At 34.0% G+C, this 25,942-nt stretch overlaps 1 protein-coding gene across 1 annotated transcript in view; it reads right to left on the bottom strand.

The window, feature by feature from the left end:
- The window catches only part of LOC115883013, a 638,791-nt gene that overhangs the window by 516,597 nt on the left and 96,252 nt on the right, over positions 1–25,942 (bottom strand). Inside the window, exons 14-16 of the mRNA XM_030901288.1 lie at positions 23,290–23,467; positions 11,018–11,242; positions 4,102–4,234 (exon numbers count right to left, since the gene is read on the bottom strand). Coding sequence (XP_030757148.1) covers positions 4,102–4,234; positions 11,018–11,242; positions 23,290–23,467 — 536 coding nt within the window. The remainder of the gene's footprint in view (positions 1–4,101; positions 4,235–11,017; positions 11,243–23,289; positions 23,468–25,942) is intronic.

The raw sequence follows: 25,942 nt of genomic DNA, 5'->3' as shown, positions 1-25,942 counted from the left end.
GTAAATCATACAGAATGTTCAATATTTTACGCCAAACTTTCAAAAATGTAAAATAATTTTACTTCGTTTTTTTAAATGGAACACCCTATATATTATTTTTTTATTTGATGGAGAATTAAAAAATGAACCTTTTTTGTATTTATAGCATTTCAAAATTTTTAATAGTTTTGCGGATACACGCAGTATTATTTCATAAGGCGCTTTCAATGGTAAAATAAGAGAGAAAAATAATTGGGTGGCTTTGATAAAAATTTACTGTGGAAAATGCCATATGAAATATAAAACCGGGAATATCTGCAAAACCGTTAAAAATTTTGAAATACTTTAAATGCAAAAAATTTTCATTTTTTAATTCTCCATCTATTGAAAAAATAATATACAGGGTGTCCCATTTAAAAAAAAAACAAAGAAAAATTATTGTATATTTTAGAAAGTTTGGCGTAGAATTTTGAACCTCCTGTATGATTTACGATTTCCATATTTATAGCAAAGTAAGTACAGACCATCTAAAGTAAATATCTAATACAGTTTTGATTTTAGGACAGTTCTTGTATTATTAGTATTTTTTTTAAAAAAGGCTGAAAAATATATAATTTTTATATATTTTTATATATTTACTCATGTCTTAGGTTTATGTAAAGTGATCTGAAAGGAAGCCAAAAATGCAATAATATACAGGGTGTTCCATTTAAAAAAAATCATCCCGATCCACTCACACTTTTTTGAGCCACCCTATAGAAGTTAAAATATTTTCCTGAATTACATCCTAGTACATGCTTTAGGTTTGCACTTAAACAAAATTCCCAAGTTTTTTATTCTAGGACCTACAGATGCCTGACGCACTACTGCCGGACCCTGTATAAACAAGGGTACTATCAAATAAGCCTCATTCTTTTCAGATCAAAGCTACCTTTTAATCATCTCTGTCGACTTGATGATGTGGGATTAAAATCAAATCACTAGATACTAATAATAGTGCGATACTGGTTAATATTATTTTATAGGGGGTACCAAAAAATTCACAACAAATCGATAAAAAGTATTTTCGAAAGAAAATAATGTGAAATCAAGTCAGCATGCCCGTACACAAGAACAGAGGAGTACATTTTGAACATAAATCATGTGATAATTGTTATGATGGCTAACTACAAAAAAAAAGTTTTTCAAACGTCACAAAAGTATTAATTTTTGCACCGTGATTGACAAAAAGTAATTTTAACGCCTAGGCATAGAAGTAAAGCACTTTTACGTACAAGTGTGTTTATGAACATGATTACAACAACGAGTGTGAACGATTAGAACGACGAGGTCGTAGACCGAGTCGTTCTAATCACACGAGTATTGTAATCATGTTTAAACGCACGTGTCATGTACAATGTTTTATCTACAACCGAAAAATAAGAAAATGCTGTTTTAATTTTCGTTTATTAGTCGCCCATCTTTAACTATGACATTTGTCACATTTTTTTCTGAAAAGTCAGTTTGCCCTGTCAAGTAAACGCGAGCACTTTTTGCCCAGAAAAATAATTTTAAAAATTACGATGAGCGATTCCGAAAGTCTCCCTTCAGATGTAGAAGTCGCCCCAGTACGTGCCACGGAATCATTATTGCCGGAAAAGTTAATATATTTAGATGCTCGTAGTTGTTTTTCATTATTATAGAAACTAGTTGTGTTATAGATTCATAACACCACTAGTTGTGTAATGAATCTCATAACGTAACTGAAATACAAAAAAAATAGGATGTAAAAACGTTATAACTAAACGGTTATAGATAAAATATATTATTAAACTGACATAAAGAGTCAAATGCAATGAGCCTAACCACAGTTTCTCGATATATAATTACATACACGGTATTACTTTTAAATCCTTTATGTTATTTGGAACGTTTCAAATTGTTTAAAAAATGATTTGTGGCGTTTGAAAAAAAATAGCATATTCTATTCGGAGTAAAAATGATTTTTTGTGAAAGCGTCTCGAAATTGACAGTTTTTGATATTTATTTGAGATTGATTGAAATGACATTCTTTTAGGCACTAGTATCTAAAAGTGACACTTGTTTAGGCTTTAGTACCTAAAAGTAAAAAATGAAATGTAGAAAATACAGCGATGTTTGAACCTGACAAAACTTTGTCATTAAACAATGCATAACAATGCCTTAGAAACCGATTACCAGAACATTTTAAAAAATGTTTAAAAATAAATAATAATAATAGCATGAAAATCTCAAATTATCCGCTTTCACAAAAAATCTTGTATGAAATTCGTTGCGAAAAGAGTGTTTTAAGCAATCGACGCATTGTCCAAATAGGCTTTCGCCTCGTTGGACAATTTTGCGTCCCGTGCTTAAAACACATTCATTTCGCAACTTGTTACATAAATGGCTATTTTGTGGTTCGCCTGTTTGTCGGCGTACAGCCTAATCAAATGTACAGCCTCGCTATTTTTACTTCTAATAAAACAATACCGTGCGTCTCAAAAGTGGCTCACCCCCTATAACTCTTTTATATTTTCAGATAAAACAACGATATTTGGTATGTTACTGTATGACATAAATTGGGATTGATTGACGTATTCAATTGTTATCGGTCACTTCCGGTTTCACCGGAAATGACTACAACTTTTGATTTTTAAATGGCACCACCGGTATTTTTTTTACTTTATTTGATAGAAAATGACACTCTAAATCGAATGACATCACATGTCAACTTTTGACATTTTGGCATATGGTTTATTTGAAATTGTAACATGCGGTTCATAGCGTCAATTTGACTCACAATACCAAGTGTGTGGTATCAAATTATTCTTAAAAAAATCTTTTTCCAAATATGGTAATGAGCCACCCTAGTTCCATTTGAAAAAATTGAGATATTATTAAAGATACGATTTGGGCATCTTTTAACCGGCCAGGACAAGACACTAAAAACATTTGACAATCAAATCTATTTTTCAAAGGCTCCTTGATTAAAAATTAGTGTTTTTAACACAGCCATGGCACTCTAGATTGAAATTTAAAATAGAATTTGTTTTTGAGTGACTATATCAAAAATTGACATATGATATGTCATTCGATTCAGAGTGTCATTTTCTATCGAATACAGTAAAAAAATGCCGAGGGTGCCATTTAAAAATCAAAATTTGTAGTTATTTCCGGTGAAACCGGAAGTGACCAAAAACAATTGAATACGTCAATCAATCCCAATTTATGTCATATACTAACATACCAAATCTCGTTGTTTTATCTAAAAAAATAAAAAAGTTATAGGGGTGAGCCACTTTTGAGACGCACCCGGTATACTATTCACTAAATTTTTAATTTTTAAACTAAAAACGTCTATATTTTTATGTCTATGTATCGGATGGCCAAGTAAGAATAAATATTGGATATATCTCAGAAACTAAGACTTCGTGGCACTTTGGGAAAAAATCCACTTAGTAACTCGACCAAAAAAAAATCCCTGAAAATTATTTTCAAGTTCGAAAAAAAAAATGCCCTCTAGGGTTCTTATCATGCAGTCATGACCAGTCAGAAACATGGAAATTTTCTCAGAAATAGGCCCATAATGAATTATTTGAAATATTGTTATTGTAATTATAATTATTAAAAAATGATTAGGGAAGTATAAACTACCTGTTATTAAATATTTTACAGCCATCACAATATAAATATTTATCCATTTTCACGTGCATATTTTTCAGAAATTGCCGGTTTCTGATTGGCCCTAACAGATGCTGATGCTAACACAGATGATGTTCACAAGCGAATATTTTTCGAACTTAAAAATTATTTAATTAATTACAATTACCTATACTCTCATAGATATCAAAAACTTAACAAAAAATAGCTACATAAAACAATATTTTTCTTCCGCAAAATTGAAAAACACGTAAAGAAGACGACATAATGATGTCAAAATATATTATTCTGATAGATATGCTGAATTAATTCCATATAAACTTTTTTCTATCACTCAATATTTTTTTCGATTTGTTCAGAAAATTTTGGCACACGCTGTAGATAAAAAGGAGAAGATATAATGAGCAGTAATTATTAATTGAATCGAGGCTGCGCAATCATCAAAAACAATATGTCACTTACCTCGGATGATGTCAAATAGCACAATCTGGAATCCGCACTCTCGATTGATGCTTGTTGAACAATTCCATATCTGGTCGACTCTCTGTCACTCATGTAATCTGACCTCAAACTGTCTTGGCGATCGAACATGCCTCTATAAAGACAAATAAATTCGTCAATAGCATATTTTTTGATGATATGTAAAATTTAGAAAATAGGTTGTTTAAATTTCAGTATATTTTCTGGTAAATTTTATAATTCATACAAAAACTCTCTAAAAAATAAATGATTAAATCAAATTTATCTTCAGCTGGCGTATATCAGATTTATTTAAAAATAGCTCTGAAATAATATTATCTATCTGTATTCTAGAAGACTGTAGTTATACAGGGTGAGTGTTAAATAAGTGCTTATATCCTCAGGGCTGGTAGATCTCGATAAAAGAAACATATTTCCTCTTTATTGTTTTTCAAATAAATCTAAACTAACCGAGATATTTTACTCCGAAAATTAAAAAAAAAATATTTTTTGCTAAAATTTTGAGAACCACTGGAACTTTTCTGGGTTTTCTTTCTTGTATATTTAATTTACTACCTATGTTGCCATATTATCAACAAATTATATTTTTCAACTAAGAACTAAAAAAAATCCAAAAATTTTTTCAAAAAATTTAAAATTTTCAATTTTTTTTTGCGAAAAAACCTCATAATCGTGTTTCTGGGGTCGAAATACCGTATGATCGAATAAAAACGGCGTCAGCGATGGCCATGAAATGACGATCGATGACATTTCTCATAAGATTTTACATATAAAATGACAGCGATCTTCATTTCATAGCCATCGATGACGCCGCCGGCGCCGTTTTTATTCGATCATACGGTATACTACCTCTAAAAATATTTGCACTTATTTAAGACTCACCGTGTATATTCAAGGCCATGAGATGGGTACATTTTTATTTTTTATACTGTCGATAAAAAATAAAATTAAGGCATACTGTACCGGGTGCGTCTCAAAAGTAGCTCACCCTTATAACTTTTTTTTATTTTTTCAGATAAAAAAAAAACGAGATTTGGTATGTTAGTATATGACATATATTAGGATTGATTGACGTATTCAATTGTTTTTGGTCATGTCCTGTTTCACCGGAATCCATATAGCACGTCCAAATGAAATTACGTTTCTACAAGGGAGACACATAAGAAACAACATATGTTAAAGTGTACCTAAGTGTTCATCTAGTTCTAACATATACATATGAGATACACGCAGGTTTATATTGATATAATTGTGTGATACAGTGTATACTAGTTGTATACCGTATGCACTCAATATTCTAAAGAGTTTTTTGTAACGTAACAAATAATTATTAAAATGATGAAATCTGACGTCGGTATATGAGACATACAATGTATAAGTCATATGTATGTGTGATATTTCGTGTCATAGTTGTGCCTATAGTACACACCTTGTAAAAATGTGACGTATACACATAACATAAATATCTATATAGACACTTTGTAATAGTGTACTGTTGTGTCTACATTCTAGCCTGAAATAAAGGTGTGCGCATGCGCGGATAGTATCAGCGTAGACACACCGACTAAGTGTATCTTATGTGTTCTCATTCCTTTCTCCTTTCTAGGAGTGGTATGTGTTAGCAGCCATTATTGTTTTATCATTCGGAAGCTCTATATAAATGTTCTGTTTGTGTGTAGTTTAAAAGAGATTTTAAGGTAAGTACAAGTTTTTAATTACCTTGTTACACCTTCCTAAGAGTATTATTAATATTATAGTAGCGACTCTTCCCTTACTCGATACCCAATTTACCAAATTTTGACTCCAATGAATGAAAACTCCAAATATTCTCGTATAATGATAAAGAGGTTAGCTGAGTTAGCTCTGCAATATAATTTTTTTTAGTTTGGAAATAATAAAAATCTAAATGGACCAGAAAAAGAAAGATTTAAACACTTCAAAGAACTTCTTACACTGATATTCAGTAAGTTATTGATGGATCAATATACACAGATATGTTTAATATTCAATAATCAGTTTCATATAAAATTTAAGGATGAGATTGTTAATCTGGAAATAAAATACAACAAAGTCCAACAGAGTGCTCGATGAATTAGTATGCTAATAAACCAACTGACTGGAGGGAAAAGAGGAGAAAAAAATTACTAAACGAGGTCCACCAAATCGTAGCGATATACCAGTGTTTCTATTTTAGTATGTTGTTATACTAGGTACTTGAATTGAATTTGCACTAGAATTGAATAAATATTTCTTAAAAAGAACGAAAAGTTAGGCATCAAAACTTGTATTATTTCCTAAATTCGTTCATAAGAAGTAGTTTTATCTAGCACAATATGTATATACGAAGCAAAATACATACGTATACACGCAACATACGTTGAACTACAATGTATAAACGTAGCATATTTACATCGGGGGAATTGTGTCACCCTGTGTCTACATCTAATAATGTAAACACATCGTAAATGTGACTTGATGTGCTGTATGGGAAATGACTACAACTTTTGATTTTTAAATGACACCCTCGGTATTTTTTTACTTTATTCGATAGAAAATTACATTCTGAATAGATTGACATACCTATTATATGTAAAATTTTGACATTCTCGCTTAATCAAAAATCGTATTTTAAAATTCAATCTACAGTGCCATGGCTACGTTAAAGCACTAATTCTTAATCAAGGAGCCTTTGGAAAAAATAGATTTGATCGTCTAATGTTTTTAGTGTCTTGTCCTGGCCAGTTAAGTTAGGTTAGTTAAATCGTTTTTTTAATCATATCTCAATTTTTTCAAATGAAATGTGGTGGCTCATTAGCATATTTGGAAAAAGCATTTTTTTACGAATAATTTGATACCACGCACTTGGTATTTCGAGTCAAATTTTCGTTACGAACCGCAAGTTGTAATTTCAAATAAACCATATGCGAAAATGTCAAAAGTTGACATATAACATTCTATTCTGAGTGTTATTTTCTATCGAATAAAGTAAAAAATACCGAGGGTGCCATTTAAAAATCACAAGTTGTAGTCATTTCCGGTAAAACAGGAAGTGACCGAAAACAATTGAATACGTCAGTCAATCCTAATTTATGTCATATACTAACATACCAAATCTCGTTTTTTTACCTAAAAAATAAAAAAGTTATAGGAGTAAGCCACTTTTAGGACGCACCCGGTATAAAATAATATATGCTAGGGTCAGCATTTCTGGCCTTGGGTGCCGATTTTCGTGTGTATGAAGAGTATAATCAACACGCTTAGTTAAATAAGATGTACTGAATAAAAACAGAAGGCAAGTATTGTCCCAATAGTTCAAGAGTCGGGTGCAAAAACATGCAAGAGTTTTCTGAAGATTCATATTTTCAAAATCGATTGCATTTTAGTATTAAAAAGCAAAGGTACAGTCAGCAATCCTATTACCGCAAAGTATTACCGGGACACCTGGTGCTCAGAAGCTCGCAAAGGTAATCGCTGTAATTTTAATGAGCACCTCCAAACTGTCTTCTAAAGGTTGAAAATTTTTAGATAACATTCGAATGCAATGTAAAACAAAAATATAACAGTCAGACAGAGCAGTATGGGAACACAAAGCGTCGGCGCTACCTCAAACGCGCTGTCAAAAAATGTGCCCCTCAAATTGATTTCTGAAGGCTGAAACTTTGTAAGGTAATAGTGAAAACAAACACGTCAATAATAGAACCCCGTCAGTCGGCAGCTGGTGGAAGTCAGAATAGTGACAACGCGCGTATAGACGGGTACTGAATATAATTATTGATATTCATCAATAATTTCACACAAAATAAAATAATTAATGTAAATAAATGAATGTAAAAACTTCTTTATGCACAAAAACATGTGTCTTTTTTATTTGGGACCGTTTTCCTCCGACATTTATAAACTACATGTTTTAAAATATATTTTTCTTATAATATTTATGTTTACAGCGCTTTCAGATGGAGCGGACCGTCCGCGATACTCTCATTGATTTTACAGATGATGTAGCCATGGTAGTGATTGCTAATAACAAAGAAATACTAATGAATAAAGCTAACACCGGCCTCTTGAGAATTTTTAAATGGATGGACCACAAAGATAGAGGCGGTAATTCTAACCATTAAACGAAAACTGGCACCCATTCTTTTTGATGTTAAGGGAACATTGATCGTACCTAAGAATGCTGTAAAATACCTCGGAGTCTCGCTAGATAGTATAACACGATTCTATGAACATGTTACCCAAACAATCACTAAAGCGGAAAAAAACTCTAGCAGCATTATCAAAACTAATGCCGAACATAGGGGGCCCTAGGTCATCAAAGCGTAGAATTCTTGTAAGCGTAATACATTCACAATTGTTATATGCAACTCCGGTATGGTGTAAGGCAATGGACAAAATAAAAACAAAGCAAAAAATAACAGCTCTGCAGCGCAAATTATGTATTAGAGTTTGTAGCGCTTACAGAATTGTATCTACTGAGGCAGTTGGTGTCATTGCGGGCATCCCTCCTATCCACTTATTAGCTCATGAACGAGCAAACAAGGGAGAGCTCAAACAAATAGCAAGGAAAACTGTGATGGAGAAGTGGCGGGATCAGTGGGATAAAGGAAAATATGGAATTAAGAAGGAGAGTGGACTGTATTTTACTGAAACGAACTTGATGAGAAGCCTTGAGGGAGGTGAATTATTATGGGAAACAGTAAGAAGTAATGCGTAAGCGGTTCCGGTGTGGTGTGCTTACTTGACCGAGGAGGGTTTTTTTAGCCGGTAGGAATCCGGCACAACCCAACTATGGTGTCTTATGGAAGATTTTTTCCCTCCTCATCGAAAAAAAAAGACATTTTATGGAATACCTAGGAACTTTATAGAATACCGATACACAGTGAGTCTTAAATAAGTGCAAATATTTTCAGGGGTGGTATATTTCGGCCCAGGAACGCGTCTATGAGGTTTTTTTCCATAAAAAAGATGTTGAAAATCATGTAATTTCTTTGGTAGGCATTCTTTTTAGAGTGCTTCCATATTTTGCTTTAAAATAATTAATAAACAATATCGTAGACACTTAGTCACAATCCACAGACAAAATAAAAGTATTTACACACTCCATAGATGTAAAAATCTTTTGAAAACATCTTTTTCGCCATTAGATTAACACAAACGTACACACAGCCTGATATTAGTTTACCCCCCGTTCTTTTATAATACCTACTAGAAATATTACATATTGTTATACCACAGATTGCCCGAAAACAAGTCAAGAACTATGTGTAAAAAAATGTCTATCTTTTCTCCTTAAATATAAAATACTTACTACCCTTCATTTTGGATGGATTTCTAAGTAACAGTTGCACAAATGATGCTATGTTTGACCTTTTTAATAATGTATATTCAAGTCTGAATAACCATCCCTCTACAGCTACAGTTTTCTGTGATTTCTCTAAGGCTTTCGACTGTGTAAATCATAATATCTTAATTAACAAATAGCAATACTATGGATTCAGGGGAGTGCCGCTCGAGTGGCTTAAGTCATATCTTGGCAACAGATATCTAGGCAGCTTGTGAGGATTGATACGTCTATGTCTTCTTCTAAGCCTATAGAATGTGGTGTCCCTCAGGGTTCAGTACTTGCCCCTCTATTTTGTTTCTGGTGTTTATCAACGACATTGCAAATCTAGACATTAGCGGTAAAATCTGCCTCTTTGCGGACGATACTAGTTTCACTTGGAGCGGCCCAGATGTTACAGCAATATATGATACTATATCCAGTGACTTACGCACCATTAAATCTTGGTGCGATTCTAATCTCCTATGCCTCAACCTATCAAAAACTAAAGTTTTGTCATATAAAAGTACTATACAACCTTTTGTACTTAATAACACCACTATTGACGTCGTGGACTCTGTGAAATTCTTAGGACTTGTTGTAGACAACTCGTTAAAATGGGACTTTCACATCGAAGCTCTATCAAAGAAACTAAGCGCTGCCTGGTTTGCGCTAACATGAGTTTCTAAGGAACTTAACTTATCACCCTCTAGAATAGCCTATTATGCCATTTTTGAGTCACATATTCGTTATGCCATCCATTCTGGGGGACTTCAAAAGAGAGTAGTTCGATATTTATTGAGACTGAACAGTAGAACTCACTGCCAGAATTTCTTTAAAAATTTCAAAATACTGACTCTTCCTTCTTTATTCATTTTTGAATCCGTTTGCTTAATCCGCAAGCACATATCTGCTATTCTCGAAAGTCCATCTCACTTTAGAATGCGCAGCACGATCTTTATCTGCCAACCCCGAGTTCAGAACTATTTAGTTAAAGGTTCAATACTATACAATGCCAAAAAATGTACAATCATCTGCCTTTGAATATCAAGTCGCTTTCATTCTTTCCCGCATTTCGCAAAGCTCTGAAATCATACTTACTGGAGAGAGCCCTATATGAGGTAAACGACTTTGTTATTGATGTTTAATTATGAACAATTTTGAATTTTAAAATTTTGATCATCTCACACACTGGTCAAAGGTCAAGTATTTAATATTTTATAACTCTTAAAATTATATCTATTTACTGTTTACTGTTCTGCAATTATCCATGTATGTTCTTTTTGTAATTTTAATGACTTAAATTTTTTTGAATTGTATGATTTGTATTGTGTATTTTTGTTGTTTGTATATTTTTTTGTGCTTTTGTTTGTTTTGTGAGTCCTTTGTCGATGAAGCTGTTTCACAATAATGCGTTGTTTGTTGTTGTTGTTGTTGTTGTTGTTGTAAAAAATCCGGGAGTTCTAGAATTAAGACCAGAGTAAAGCTCCTAATAGCGTTTATTTAAAAATGTATTGTTTGTTTAACAAAATATCAAAATTTCTCAATCAGAAATAACAATTTATGTTTAACACTAACCTCTGCTCAAAACTATCTGCCCTATTACTTTTGTATCCGCTGTCGTTCATACTACTGTCTTGACGCAAGGATGGCAACGAATCCCAAGGTGACCTCTTGTGTCCGGTGACCACCGGTCCTTGTGACGAGCTGAAAGTTGAACTTCCGGATTTCCAACCGTCCGAGTGGCGGAACCATTGGGCCCGACTTGACTCGCCAATGCATGATGCACAACGAGAACTGAAACTGATCAGAGGATCTTATTGGTAGTATTTTACAGTTAAATAATGATGTCTTAAATACTAATCGACATAGAGTAAGAAGTAATATATAAATAGTAGGTATAAATAAAAAATTTCAGCGCATACTAATCGCAACTTCGCAGTTTTGCCAACTGTATGTTTGTTTTTACGTGCCTAGCCTTCCAATAAATTTGTAATGAAAAGTATCTGCGTTCTTTGATTTTATGTTCTTGTACTCTGTGCTTGTATTTTTAATACAGATTATACACAGGGTGTTTCAAAAAGCTTGTGCCATCTCTCGTGGGGAGATTCCTCATGTAAAAATGAGATTTATTTTTCATATTTACATAGGTCCGATTCTGCTTTGTTTCGTAGCTACAGGGTGTTAAAGTCTTAATATTTTTTCGATTTATTATAATTTTCTTCCAAGTACTTTTAGCGTTCCGAATGAAATTTTGAGGGTAAAAGTTACTATAAATGTGATATATTTTAAAGCTAAAAAAGTGTCGACATATTCACCAGGGACGTGCATATGGGTTATCACTGGAATATTTTTCTAAAAAAAGCATGTACGCCACTGAGTTTTTTTCTCTTGTTAGCGAAATAGTGTGAGCAGTTTAATGCGGATTAAAAGCTGTATCTTGATATTTTGTCGATTTCGGCTTCCTTGATGAGTTAAACGCTATTTTATTAATTTGCCCTGATCCAAGTCAATAGCATCTTTTAAAAAAAATAATATCATTAACTTGCGAAAGTTTTAAATAAGTACTCATTGATTCCTCCTCAAAAAATATGAAAAAAAGTTCCTATAAACATGGGTATGGAAATGCATAGTTTTAGAGATACAGGATGTTAAAACTTTTTTAAATTAGGCTTTTTGTAATTATCTTAAGTAACATTATTTTTTTTTATTTGAAATTGCTGTAGTTTGGACTAATAGTAATAATATTTAATGATAAATTAGATAATATATATAATTTTATTTTTATTAATTGTGATTAATAAAATTGCGTTTATCTCATCAAGGAGGCCGACAAAATATTAAGAGATAACTTTTAATTGACATTAAACTGCCTACACAATTTTGATATCAAAAGAAAAAAGTCAGTGGCGCACATGTTTTTTTTTTGAAAAATATTCCAGTGATAAATATTATAAAAAAATAAGGTATGTATTACAAAATAAATATTGAGAGTGGTGTTTTTCAACAATCCCTAATAAAACTTGTGGCATATTTAAACAGCAATATTGTATGAAGGGAAAAGACACCAACTACCTGCTGAGGCCAATCCAGGCTCAGAACTCCAGAAGAACACTCGATGTCCTTACGGACATCGAGTTGGCAAATCATCCACTCGACGGAGGAGGGTCATGGTCAGGTCTTCACAATAGGAATTGACCTCGAATCCAAAGAGGCAATAGAGAAAGAGGGATATAACCTCTATTATAGATTTAGGATAGCACCGGTATCAGGTCTAAGGAGAGACCAAGTTAATGAGATAGAGAAAATAAAGACAGATCCTCCAGCTTCCGCCTCACGGGTACATCAGCCGGAGACAAGCTCGTCGACTGTGAAACGGAGGGCCAAACCCCAACTATGGAAGGGAGTAACCCTCGGAGGAAGAACATCTGTTGTCAGAGGAGGATGGGAAATACCCTGTCCCTCCTTACAATAGGAAAATCATTATGTATGATGGGTTATTATATTTCATATCAAAATTAAACTTCTAAATCGAGGGCGCGATTTTTAAATTCATTGTTGCCAACCATGGACATTTCGGTACCATGCTAACTAACTGGAATTTAAATTTCGCTAGGGATTCAGGTGGTAGCTCTGCTCTAAAAAATGCCAAGTTGCCACATTTACTTATTTATTTCCTGACATTGTTATTCGTTTTGACACATTTTTTGTTTTTGATTTAAATAAATTAATTAGCAGCCCTTTCAAACATTGTTCTTTTTTGATACCTTAATAGCCGTAAAAAATTCATCGCTATATAACTTTATTGGAATATTTTGAACGGGAAAACGGTAGTAATGGCTCTTTATGTCCTTTAAGCACTGTTAAGAAGGCGAGTTTTGTTGATGTAAGTAATATCTGTTTATATATTTATAATTAATTTATTTTTGTTTCCTAAAATATTTTGATTAAAAGAAAATATATAGAAATGGACAAACCATGTGCCGGTCAATGTTAATCACATGACTAAAAGTTTATTTGGTATGAACTTGTAGACCATATGATGAGTTATAACTCAAGGAAGAGGGAGACAGTAGATATTTAATGTCGCAGTGATTAGTCCCCTCCCCCTCCCCCTCATTCTACATTCTTCAGTCTACTAATATAGTTGTTTTTATATTAGTTTCAAATAACTTTCAGTCAGTATTACTAGTCAAAGTCCCTGGACTTATATAATATTATGTGTTATCTGTGATAATATACATAGAGATTCATGAAATGGAATATCTGCTTTTTATAGGGTAATTGATTTATTCAGTCACAAATTAAATGAGAATGTCATTAACGACTTCGCAGAAAAGACAGTAACAATTCAGTAAGAATAAAACTTTTAAATAATTACTAAATTTTACTAATATTTCAACGATGTTTCACAAGGAACCAACCACAGACTCAGCACTATTTATACTCTCTCTTAAACTGTAATTTCCAATTCAACATTAATTCATCAAACAGCTTTTATGAAGCCGTTTTCATAGTTGGTTTTTTACTGTTTGGAAATATTGAAAGATAAAATACACAATACTCAGAAAAGTGTTGATATAATATTTAATAAATTTTAAAGGTTAATTCTAACAATTTGTTTTAATAAATATTGTCAATAAATAAGACAAATACAATAAATCAAACGAAAAAACATTTCAAGAAACGTATAAACCTCCATTAATTTTCCCTTTTCTAGCAATAAAAAATGATTGATGACCCCTTAACAGTAATTTTTCTTTCTGTATCAGGCCATCGCGTCGAAGGTAGTTGTCTGGTATATTTTTCAAGCGATAAAAATGTATTGTTATAATGAAACCCCGCATCTTATCCTGTCTCTATATTATCAAGTATATTAAAATATTTGTTGAATGCCATAACCTTAATTCTTGTTTTATTTTACAAATTATTTTTCCCGTATTTGTGCAAAAAATCCACATTTTCTTCAACCATTTTAGTACGGTGAATAGGTTCTTGCCGCACTAGTGAAGAAAGTAAATTACTTTCCGCAATAAAGCTGTAAAAAAACTAAATTATAATTGTTATGTTATTTAAAAATTAATCAGCGTGTCAATCACAATTGATGACAATTTCTTAAAAACTGGACGTGCACATATTATTCTTCCTAATATTATAAACGCGAAAGTTTGTATACAGGGTGTTTCAAAAAACATGTGCTCTAGTGGGGAAATTCCTCACGTAAAAATAAGGTTTATTTTTTATATCAATATAGGTCCGATTCTGCTAGCTTTTGTTTTGTAGCTACAGGGTGTTAAAGTCTTAATATTTTTTTGATTTATTATAATTTTCTTTCAAGCATTTTTAAGGATTCGAATGAAATTTTGAGGGTAAAAGTTATTATAAATGCGACATATATTAATGCTAAAAAAATGTCGATATTATCACCAGAGAGGTGCATGGGTTACCACTGGAATATTTTTCTAAAAAAAGCATGTACGCCACTAACTTCTTTTTTCTCTTGCTAGCAAAATAGTGTAAACAGTTTAATGCCGATTAAAAGTTTTCTCTTTATATTTTTTTATTAATTTGCCTTGATCCAAGTCCAATAGCAACCTTTAAAAAAATGTAAGATCATTAACATGCAAAAGTTTGAAATAAGTACTCATTGATTTATTATCAAAAAATATGATAAAATGTTGGTATAAATATCGGTATAGCAATGCATAGTTTTAGAGTTACAGTATGTAAAAACTTTTTAAAATTAGTTTTTTGTAATTTTCTTAAATATCATTATTTTTTTATTTGAAATTTCTGTAAGTTGGACTAATAGTAGTAATAAGTAATACTAGTATTATTTAATAATAAATTACGTAAAATATATAATTTTAATATTATTTTTATTTTGATTTTATTAATTGTGATTAATAAAATTGCGTTTATCTAATCAAGGAGACCGAATTCGACAAAATATCAAGAGATATCTTTTAATTGGCATTACACGGCCTATATAATTTTGATATCAAAAAAAAATCAGTGGCGCACATATATTTTTTTTGAAAAAATATTCCAGTGATAAGTCCTTGATGAATTTATCTACACTTTTTTAGCTCTTAGTGGGGTCGGATAGCATAAAAATATTTCAGTGCTGGCGGCGAATTTGAATTTTTGAATATGGATAGTACATATACCAAGCATCAAAAAATGCCCCAGACCTCAAAATTTTGGAGCCCCCCACCACCGGTATGAAGTCATTAAAGCGAGGGTCAAAAAAACGGCTTTTAGGCATATAAATACTTTTTTTTTCTTTGTAAAAACCCAATTTAATTTTATTTTTTATACTAAAACAACTTATTTGAAAATATTTTCAACTGTATTTAATTATATGGCGGCCATTTTGTTGTATAAATGTCAAAATTTTTACATTTTATCTGAAATTTCGTGTTTGATTTCAATTTGTAGGTTTTTGGGGTCGACAAATTTAGGGATGATATTAAAATTTTAATACAATAGCACAACAATAAAATTTTAATACAGGTAGCAACTACCACTAGATGCTACCCCAAACAACTCCTCAAATTTTTTTTTATACATCCCTTCCCCAACACCCCCCCACCCCTATGTAACAAACCTTTATACTAAAATATAAACTTCTATTCATGTTCATAATATTTTATTTCATCAAACGTATGAATAAAAACGACTTGAAAATTAAAAATAAGTTGACATTCTAAATAAAAATAACATTTTAATAAAATGAGTTAATACACTCTATTAATCGTTTTCAGAACAATGTCCTTCACATGCACACAGCTGTGTACACCGAAGACCGTTTTTTACACATTTACATGCTGAACACCGTTGTTTGCAACTACAAGCGATTAGTTCCTCACAGCTTTTCACAACATTTGGAATGGTAGACCACAATGGCTGAAATCCGTCGTTAGTTTTTTGCCATCCCCAATTATCAGGCAATGGAGCTTGAAAGTCTTTTTCCAAGCAGTTGTTCCATATAAGGGCTTGTAGACTGGCTCGCTTGATATGATGTTGAATCAAAGCATTTTGCATTGGAGGTATATTCTCAATTGCCCTATTTTTTTATGAAAAGGAAACGTTTACACTCGTTAACAGTACTCAAGGGTGATGTCGCGTCATATAATAGAACCACAAATCTTTCCATGGTACGCAAAATATCTTCATCTGGATCTCTTCCCATAAGCAGTTGTTCAAAAGCCGAATTAACATTAAGATCTGCTATCCAAACCTTCCAAGCTCCTTTCTTGCCCATCCCACAGAATGATGACACAGTATCGCAACCTGTTATAGAATGAAATATTGGTAGATATCTGCAAGTCTCCTGTAAAAGCTGGGAACATAAGCCATGGATGCTAATTAGTCTTTGATGTTTCCCAGTTCCAAAATCAATCCAAAGTTGTTGAATGTTTTTAATTTTAAAAAATGTCGACACTGCAATGACAACAACATCTGAATCTACCGTTCGAATGGCGACGCAGTTGTGACCATTATCGACTGCATGATTAGCATGCAGAAGAAGGCGAAAGTCTGTTTCTTCATGCCACGATGACAAAATATCTGAAAAAAACAATTCTGCTGAAGAAGATATTACTGATTCTTCGAGCGTACAGACTATTGTTTTTCGAATAAAAGTTTTGCTTGTTAGCTGTTTTGCCAAAAAGCTAAATAACTGCTGTTTGTTTTCATCTACTCGTAAAAATTCAATTTTCGAAATGGGAAACATCAAAGATTAATTAGCATCCATGGCTTATGTCCCCAGCTTTTACAGGAGATTTGCAGATATCTACCAATGTTTCATTCTATAACAGGTTGCGATACTGTGTCATCATTCTGTGGGGTGGGCAAGAAAGGAGCTTGGAAAGTTTGGATAGCAGATCCTAATGTTAATTCGGCTTTTGAACAACTGCTTATGGGAAAAGATCCAGGTGAAGATATTTTGCGTACTATGAAAATGTTTGTGGTTCTATTATATGATGTGACGTCACCCTTGAGTACTGTTAACGAGTGTAGACGTTTCCTTTTCATAAAAAATAGGGCAATTGAGAATATACCTCCAACGCAAAATGCTTTGTCTCCTGTAAAAGCAACATATCAACAAATTCAACATATTAAGCGAGCCAGTCTACAAGACCTTATATGGAACAACTGCTTGGAAAAAGACTTTCAAGCTCCATTGCTTGATAATTGGGGATGGCAAAAAACCTAACCTAACCTAACCTAACGACGGATTTCAGCCATTTTGGTCTAACATTCCAGATGTTGTGAAAAGCTGTGAGGAACTAATCGCTTGTAGTTGCAAAAAACGGCGTTCAGCATGTAAATGTGTAAAAACGGTGTTCGGTGTACACAGCTGTGTGCATGTGAAGGACATTGTTCTGAAAACGATTAATAGAGTTTATTAACTTACTTTATTAAAATGTTATTTTTATTTAGAATGTTAACTTATTTTTAATTTTCAAGTTGTTTTTATTCATACGTTTGATGAAATAAAATAGTATGAACATATATAGAAGTTTATGTTTTAGTATAAAGGTTGGTGCATAGGGGGGTGTTGATGAAGGGATGTATAAAAGAAAAATTTTAATATCATCACTAAATTTGTCGACCCCAAAAACCTATAAATTGAAATCAAACACGAAATTTCAGATAAAATGTCAAAATTTTGACATTTATATAACAAGATGGCCGCCATATAATTAAAAACAGTTGAACATATTTTCAAATAAATTGTTTTAGTACAAAAAATAAAATTAAAATGGGTTTTTACAAAGAAAAAGAAAGTATGTATATGTCTGAAAGCCGTTGTTTTACGCCCGATTTAATGACGTCATACCGGTGGTGGGGGGTCCCAAAATTTTGGGGTCTGAGGCGTTTTTTGATGCTTGGTATATGTACTATCCATATCCAAAGATTCAAGTTCGCCGCCAGAACTGAAATATTTTTATGATTTTCAGAGCTCTCCGCCCCCACTAACTAAAATATGTAGCACTTATACTAACTTTTACCCTCAAAATTTCATTCGAATCACTAAAAGTACTTGAGAGAAAATTATAACAAATCGATAAAATATTAAGACTATAACACCTTGTAGCTACGAAACAAAGCAGAATCGGACCTATGTTTATATAAAAAATAAATCTTATTTTTACGTGAAAAATCTCCCCACAAGAGATGGCGCATGTTTTTTGAAACCCCCTGTATATGAATCTTTGTTACTCTTTCACGCACGTTACTCTTATAACACCAATCTCGTAGACAACCTAAACCGTATAGATGCAAGTAGGGCCAGAAACCATCTGCATCTAGAATGGTACGCAAGGGAAGTCAGCGGTGCAATATTGGATGCATATGAATCTAGTTGCCCCGCAAGTAAAGGCATACAAAAAAGTAACAACAAGCCCTAGTGGAACAAGAAGTTGGCCAAACTTAGATCGGACGTCCGACGACTCTTTAATAGAACTAAATCCAGTGGCGAATGGCAGCTCTACAGCGAGAAATTAACTGAGTATAAGAAGGAGATAAGAAGGGCAAAGCGGTCTGACTTTAGATCCTTTTGCGAAAACATCACTTCTACTCCTGATGCAGCTAGATTACACAAAGCTATGACCAAGAGTGGATCTATCCCCAACATGGCACTTAAGAAATCTGACGGAAGCTACACGGAGGGAGAGGAAGAGAGAGCAAATCTCCTACTTTATACACACTTTCCAGGTAGCATACCTATTGATACTTATGTAGCTCCCACTGAACCCCACAATCCTTGCAGGGAAGATTGGGAAGTGGCCAAGCTAGTAATAACAGAACAAAAGCTGAAATGGGCGATCGACACCTTTCAGCCCTATAAAGCAGCAGGAGTGGATGGGATCTTTCCTGCCCTTCTAAAGGAGGGTCAGCAAATAGCTACTCACCATCTACTAAGCATTACAAGAAGCAGTCTAGCGATGGGATATATACCAACCACATGGAGAAGAGCAAAAGTAATCTTCATACCCAAAATAGGCAAAACTGACTGGACAAATCCCAAGTCATTTAGGCCTATTTGTCTCACATCGTTCATACTAAAAACGCTGGAGAAAGTAGTTGACAACCATATTGGAGAAAATCATCTAAAGGTTAAACCACTGCATGATAGTCAGCATGCATATAGAACGGGCAGATCCACAGAAACTGCTCTGTACCAATTAACGGAGCTAATACAGACAAGTCTGGATAGCAAAGAAACAGCAATTTGTGCCTTCTTGGATATTGCGGGGGCGTTTGACAATATACCACATAAGGTGGTCAGGCGATCTCTAGAAACAAGAGGGGTGAACAGAACTATTATTCGCTGGTTTTGGGAAATGCTGTCAACACGAACAGCAGAGGCTCAGATGGGCACCAAAACTGTAGCTGTTAAAACAACGCAAGGAACTCCACAAGGTGGAGTAACCTCCCCTTTGCTGTGGAGCTTGGTGGTGGATGAACTACTAGATGAATTAACTCTAGCGGGAATACACTGCATTGGGTATGCAGATGACATAGTCATGATCGCTCGGGGGAAACATGAAGGCACCTTGTGTGATATTATCCAAAGAGGACTCCGTATCACTGAGAGATGGTGTAGGACTGTCGGGCTGAGTATCAACTCAGACAAAACCGCGATAGTGCCATTCACCAGAAGGCGAAGTCTGAAAAACTTGAAAAGAATCCAACTAGATGGAAAGGAAATACTGCCAACACAGGAAGTTAAATACCTGGGAATAACCCTGGACAGTAAACTCCTGTGGAACAGGCATATTAAGAACACTACCAGCAAAGCCATAAAGGCTCTCATGATATGCAGAAGACTGGCCGGAAATAGATGGGGCTGCTCCCCTAACATTTTGCGCTGGATGTATACCATGATAGTAAGACCCATGATTACTTATGGAGCAGTTGCCTGGTACACAAAACTAGTGCAACGGACGGCAAGGCTAAACCTATGCAATGTCCAGAGACTAGCATGTGTTTGCATCACAGGAGCCATGAGAACCTGTCCAACAGCAGCAATGGAGGTCATTCTAGATCTAACACCACTGCACATTGTCATTGGTAGATATGCCAATGCGACAATGATTAGAATGGTCACTAACGGAATTAGTACTGGGAGAATTGTCAGATCAGGGGCTTGGAACACCCTCAAAAAGGAAGTACCACTCCTGCAACTCCCAGTGGACGATATGCCAAGAACGTACAACTTTGACAAACATGTCAATGTAGTATTGAGCAATAAGAAGGATTGGAAGAGCGAAACGCTTGCCCATCAGTTAAAAGACCATACCATAACTTGGTATACTGATGCTTCCAAATCCAATACGGGAACAGGGATCGGAGTGTTTGGGCCGAGAGCTAATTACTCCGAACCAATGGGCCCTAGTATCCTACAGGCAGAAATCTACGCTATCGAGAGATGCGTACAACTTATCTTAGATAGGAACTATCGGACACAAGAAATAGCCATCTTATCTGATAGTCAAGCAGCGTTAAAGGCGATCAACTCAGTATCAATCGATTCGAAATTGGTCAAAGAATGCTTAGAGAAGCTGAATAAATTAGGCAAAGAAAACAAAGTCCTCCTACACTGGGTGCCTGCTCACCAAGGGATAGAAGGCAATGAAAAAGCAAATAATCTAGCTAGGAAAGGAGCGAACACTCCACTAACTGGACCAGAACCGTTCTGCTTTCCAAGTGGTAACCAACTCAAGGCGGAACTCAAGAACTTGGAAGATTCCATCCGCAACCTGGAATGGAAATCTTCGAAGAAGTTTCTGAGGGCTTATGATCAAGAAAAATCACAGATCTTCCTGGGTCTGAGTAAGAACAATCTTCGGATTGTCACGGGGTTTTTAACAGGACACTGTCTCCTCAATGAACACCTCAGTAGATTGAAACTAAGAAGAAACGGCGAATGCAGATTCTGTGGGGAAGATGGGGAAACACCAGTACACCTCATCACTGAGAGTGCCGAGACGACAACCATTCGTGCCATGAATTTTGGTACGACTGATATTGGAGATGGAGAACTACCCTCTATAAAACCGTCCCAGATACTGGCTTTTGTCAAAGCCCTGGGACTGTATGATGAGTTATGATTCAAGAAAGGGGGACACAATGGATCTGTAAGGTCGAAGTGATTAACCCCCCTCCCACTCACTCTAAATTCTAAAAAAAAATTCTACTCTTTCACGCAAAAGCAACTGAATGGGTTTTAATGAAACTTCACAATTATATAACTTATACATCAGAATAAGACAGGCAATAAATTAAGGGTAGTTCGGTACTTGGGTAGTTCGTAGTCCGGTAGTTCGGTAGTTGGTTAGTTCGATACTTCGATACATATATACTTTGGTACTTCGGTAGTTTGCAGTTTGGTAACTAATCTACTAATAAAGTCCCTAAGGAAATTCGAAAATTGACCCCATTATTTATACATATTATAATAAAGTAAATAAATTGGTAAATGATATAATAGATAACAACAAAAAAATATTTTTCGTAAAATATTAACGAAGAATCGAATGCATCATCCTATTGCATCCATTGCAAGATTATACTCACCTCGAACAAATGAGGGTAGGGGACTTACAAACCTAGAAGATATTTGCAGAAAACAAGTAGACTGTTTACAAAAATATTTTAACAACAAAGAAACAACTTTACATCGAGCAATAAGAACCGCTGACACAGGATATTCAGTCTTAAACCTAGCTAGAAATGAAATCACTGACAGGTCACCACTGAGTGTAGGCGACATAGTGCAGGAATCAAAGGATAAGGCGCTACACGTTAGTTAATCTAGTAAGAAAACCAACCGAGTTAATCTAGTAGGAAAAAAATAACAATAATTAAATTGATCGGCAATTAAGCATTGTTTGAAGACAGTAAACAAGTTATCGCTTCCAGATTAAATTGATTATGTATATGTATAATGTTTTTATAGACATTGGCATTTTTAATTTAAAAATGTAATTTTTTTTTATTTAGTTAAGTCGGTCCATATTTGATTTTTTTTCTTCGCTTGTGTTGACGTTAACTTTCTCATGATTGATTACTATTACTTTTATTTTTTTATATTAATTTTGCTTTAGAAAACCATGCCTGGCTTGCTCATTGACGAATTGTACCATTGACCAAAAATTAGCTAGTACCGAAAGTACAGACTTGTGGCATGGTGCTGACATTTTAGGATCTGAAAAAGATCTCCGGTTTTGATAATCCTAGTACCTATACTCTTAGTCTAAGAGCCACTGGCATAAAACCTGAAATTTTGTCCAGTGAGGGTGCATCCACACCATCCTAGAAAAAGCGGAACGGCGTATAGGCGTATCGATATTTAGCAATTCTATTGGCTGAAATTTTTCGAAAATTCATCTATCAAAAATTTCAGCCATTATAATTGCTAGAAATCGTTACGCCGATCCGTCGTTCCATACCTGCCAACCATGAGATCGATAACCGGTGGACCCTTAAATAGTTCACCAACTTTAAAACTATTTTATAAAAGCTGCCGTTTATAAATTTTACAATATATAACCGGTATTATATAAAAAATAGCAATGGCAGACGATTATCGCGCTTCCAAAGTCATGGCAGACGTTTTTGAAAGCATTTTATTATTATATTTCAAAAGTATTTTATTATGTTTGATTTTTATAAGATATGTTGTTTATTAAAGTATTAAAAGGCTTATATTTATCTTGGCCGAAGATATACTCGTATATACCTTTATTTCATGTAAACTAAAATCGGATTTATGATTATTCATTTTGATACTGTTCATATTCGACAGTATTATATGGTATTTTCGAAAAACATACCTTGAATTATGATCACTCATATATCCACGTTCTCTTTCTCTCTCCTTTTCTCTTTCCCTGAGCAATTCGTTTCTATCGCTATAGTATCCATCTCTGTCGCGATCACGTTCTCTTAAAGCCATACGGTGATTAAATGGAAGTGTCGACGATTTATTCATAGAAGCACTGGAAGCTGGTCCTAAAATCGAATGGAGATTTACGTGTTTTATTTTAACGTTATTACTACAGGTATTTTTATGTCACTTGTTTCAGTATTCAAGGAAACTAATAATATAAAGGTAATAAGCTCGTTGACATTAAATTAATCCTATACAGAAACATAATATTTTCTACTAGCTATTTAAAATAAAATTAAAATAATGCTTTAACCTGCAATAAGCAAGCTCTTAGGTAATTTTTACCCCTGTTGTAACATCAACAGGAGATACTTAATTTAAAAATAGATTGAAGAATTCGATACCACCTCCAAGTATCTTTAATATTTTCTTTTTTTTTACATAGAATCTTATAGTGCTTAAGATTTGAAATAATATTCTGCAAGTGAGATTTGGGTTTTGCCAGATCATATAACACAAAACCGAATCTACTAAATTATTATTTCAAAATCATGGCAAAGCTCGCTACTTGATGTACGTAACAGAAGGAGAGCAGAGGCAGCTTCAGATCACCATCTTCTATTAGGCGAATTAAAATTAAACGTAAGAAAAAAATGGTTTAACAAATAATAATTTTAAGCAAAAGAGACTGAATGAAATAATATTAGGACAGACAACAACAGCACCGTCTAAAGATTTTCTTAGAAGGTGGAAACAGCTAGACATTTACAAAAACTTGACCAATTAATCTCAATGGGGCAGTAGATAACACTCCACATGACAAATCCAATTCGTCTCAATGGACCTTATATAAGCAGCACTATAGCTGTAGGATATAGCTGAACAATGCCTAAGAACGGTGGAGAAAAGATATAAACAGTGAATATCTTCAGATACATATGGGACCTTGTAATAGCTAGAAAGGCTATTAAAATAAAAATCAACAATGCATAAATACGGAACGCAAAACAACAACTTGAGTAAGAATATTTCAGTCTTAAGAAACAAGTCAAACCTAGCTCCCGAAAATACAAAAGTCTATGAATTATTAATTTTACTGCGAAAACCGAAAAAGCCATTTGGCGTCATGGTCACTAACAACAGACAAACAACAACTAAAACGATCGGGAGAGCATTTTAAAAACCATATTAACAGCCGTACCGAGAATCAAAAACTCCCTGATGGTAATCTAATGCGACCGGTACGTATTGACACCACATCGTCTTCAAAACAGGAAATTGAGAATGCTATTTTAACACTAAAGAATAATAAAGCTGCTGGTTTACACAACACCCAGCCCAGTGAGCGAAGTTTTGCCACGTTTTGGGAACATTAGGGAAGAGTTACCTATCTGCGTTTTAATGCTTCATATCAGGCACAAGATGGGCCTGGTAACGTAACAACGACGTTACTAGAACACATTTCCCTTAAAGGAATAAAATGCTCACTAGAAGATTTAAAAAAAAATAGCTCTTAAAATGCGACAACATTACATTCAACCATGAAACAAATCTGGAATTAGAAATCAATTTCAGATGATGGGAAAGATGTCTTAATAATGAAGTTGTCAGAAAATGGCTTCCTAGATCTGCGCAACAACTGGAGGGATATCACACTTCTAAATATTTTAAATAAAATACTTACAAACAAGTATTAGTATTAACAGGATTTTATTTTAGGGGGGGCCCAAAATAAAAAGTAATGTAAAATGTGCTTTTTAGGGCGCCATTTTTAACCGAAAAGCTTAAGATTTAACCCAATTTACAGATCTTAGGGGGGGGGGGGGCGGTCACCATGGGCCCCCCCTCTGTATCCGCCACTGCTTACAAATATTCCGTTGACAAGACTGCTGCCTGTCATAGGTAACATATTCGCCCAGAACAGGGGGGATCTAGACCATTTAGAGCATTTGTAGATCATGTAAACACATTGAGGATTATCTGAGCGGTGTTTTACTTTGGAATTAAATATACATTTTATTGGAAACCGCTGGCAATCGTTGGCATCAGTCTTAAGACAGTCAACTATAATTATATGGTAGATATAGAGACATTCTTCTTCGCAGTCATTGGCAGTAAAATGATAACGTTTTTGCGGGCTCCGTGGTTAAGAGTAGTTTAAGACGCTATCGAGCCAGCTACTCCTAACCACGACCTAACAGCCCGCAAAACTGTTATTGTCATTTTACTGTCAAGCCACTGCCAATATGACAATACCTCTAATAGGGTGATTCATAAAGCAAAACTAAGAGAGAGAATCCAGATCTTAAATGAAGTAATAAGGACTGCTTAATCGGCCGAAAGTGTCTTCCATGTGCATGCGAAAACTCATCGCTTTGTGACATCAGTGGTAGCCCAGTGCTTTCATATTTTGCTTTTAAATAATTAATAAAGAATATCGTAGGGACTTAATGACAATCCACAATACAAAACTTTAAAAACACCTTTTTCACAATTAAAATAAAAAAACAAGACCCAATGGCGTATTCTCTTAGACGTACTTCGGCTCCAATTAGGAAGTTATAGGATTTTTATATATTGTATTTTTTCGTATTGTA

The sequence above is a fragment of the Sitophilus oryzae genome, unplaced genomic scaffold, assembly GCF_002938485.1.
Source record: "Sitophilus oryzae breed Bouriz unplaced genomic scaffold, Soryzae_2.0 scaffold_1801_pilon_pilon, whole genome shotgun sequence".
Taxonomy (NCBI): Eukaryota; Metazoa; Arthropoda; class Insecta; order Coleoptera; family Curculionidae; genus Sitophilus; species Sitophilus oryzae.
The sequence above is the reverse complement of the archived record's forward strand: the minus strand, read 5'-3'. Positions and strand labels throughout refer to the sequence as shown.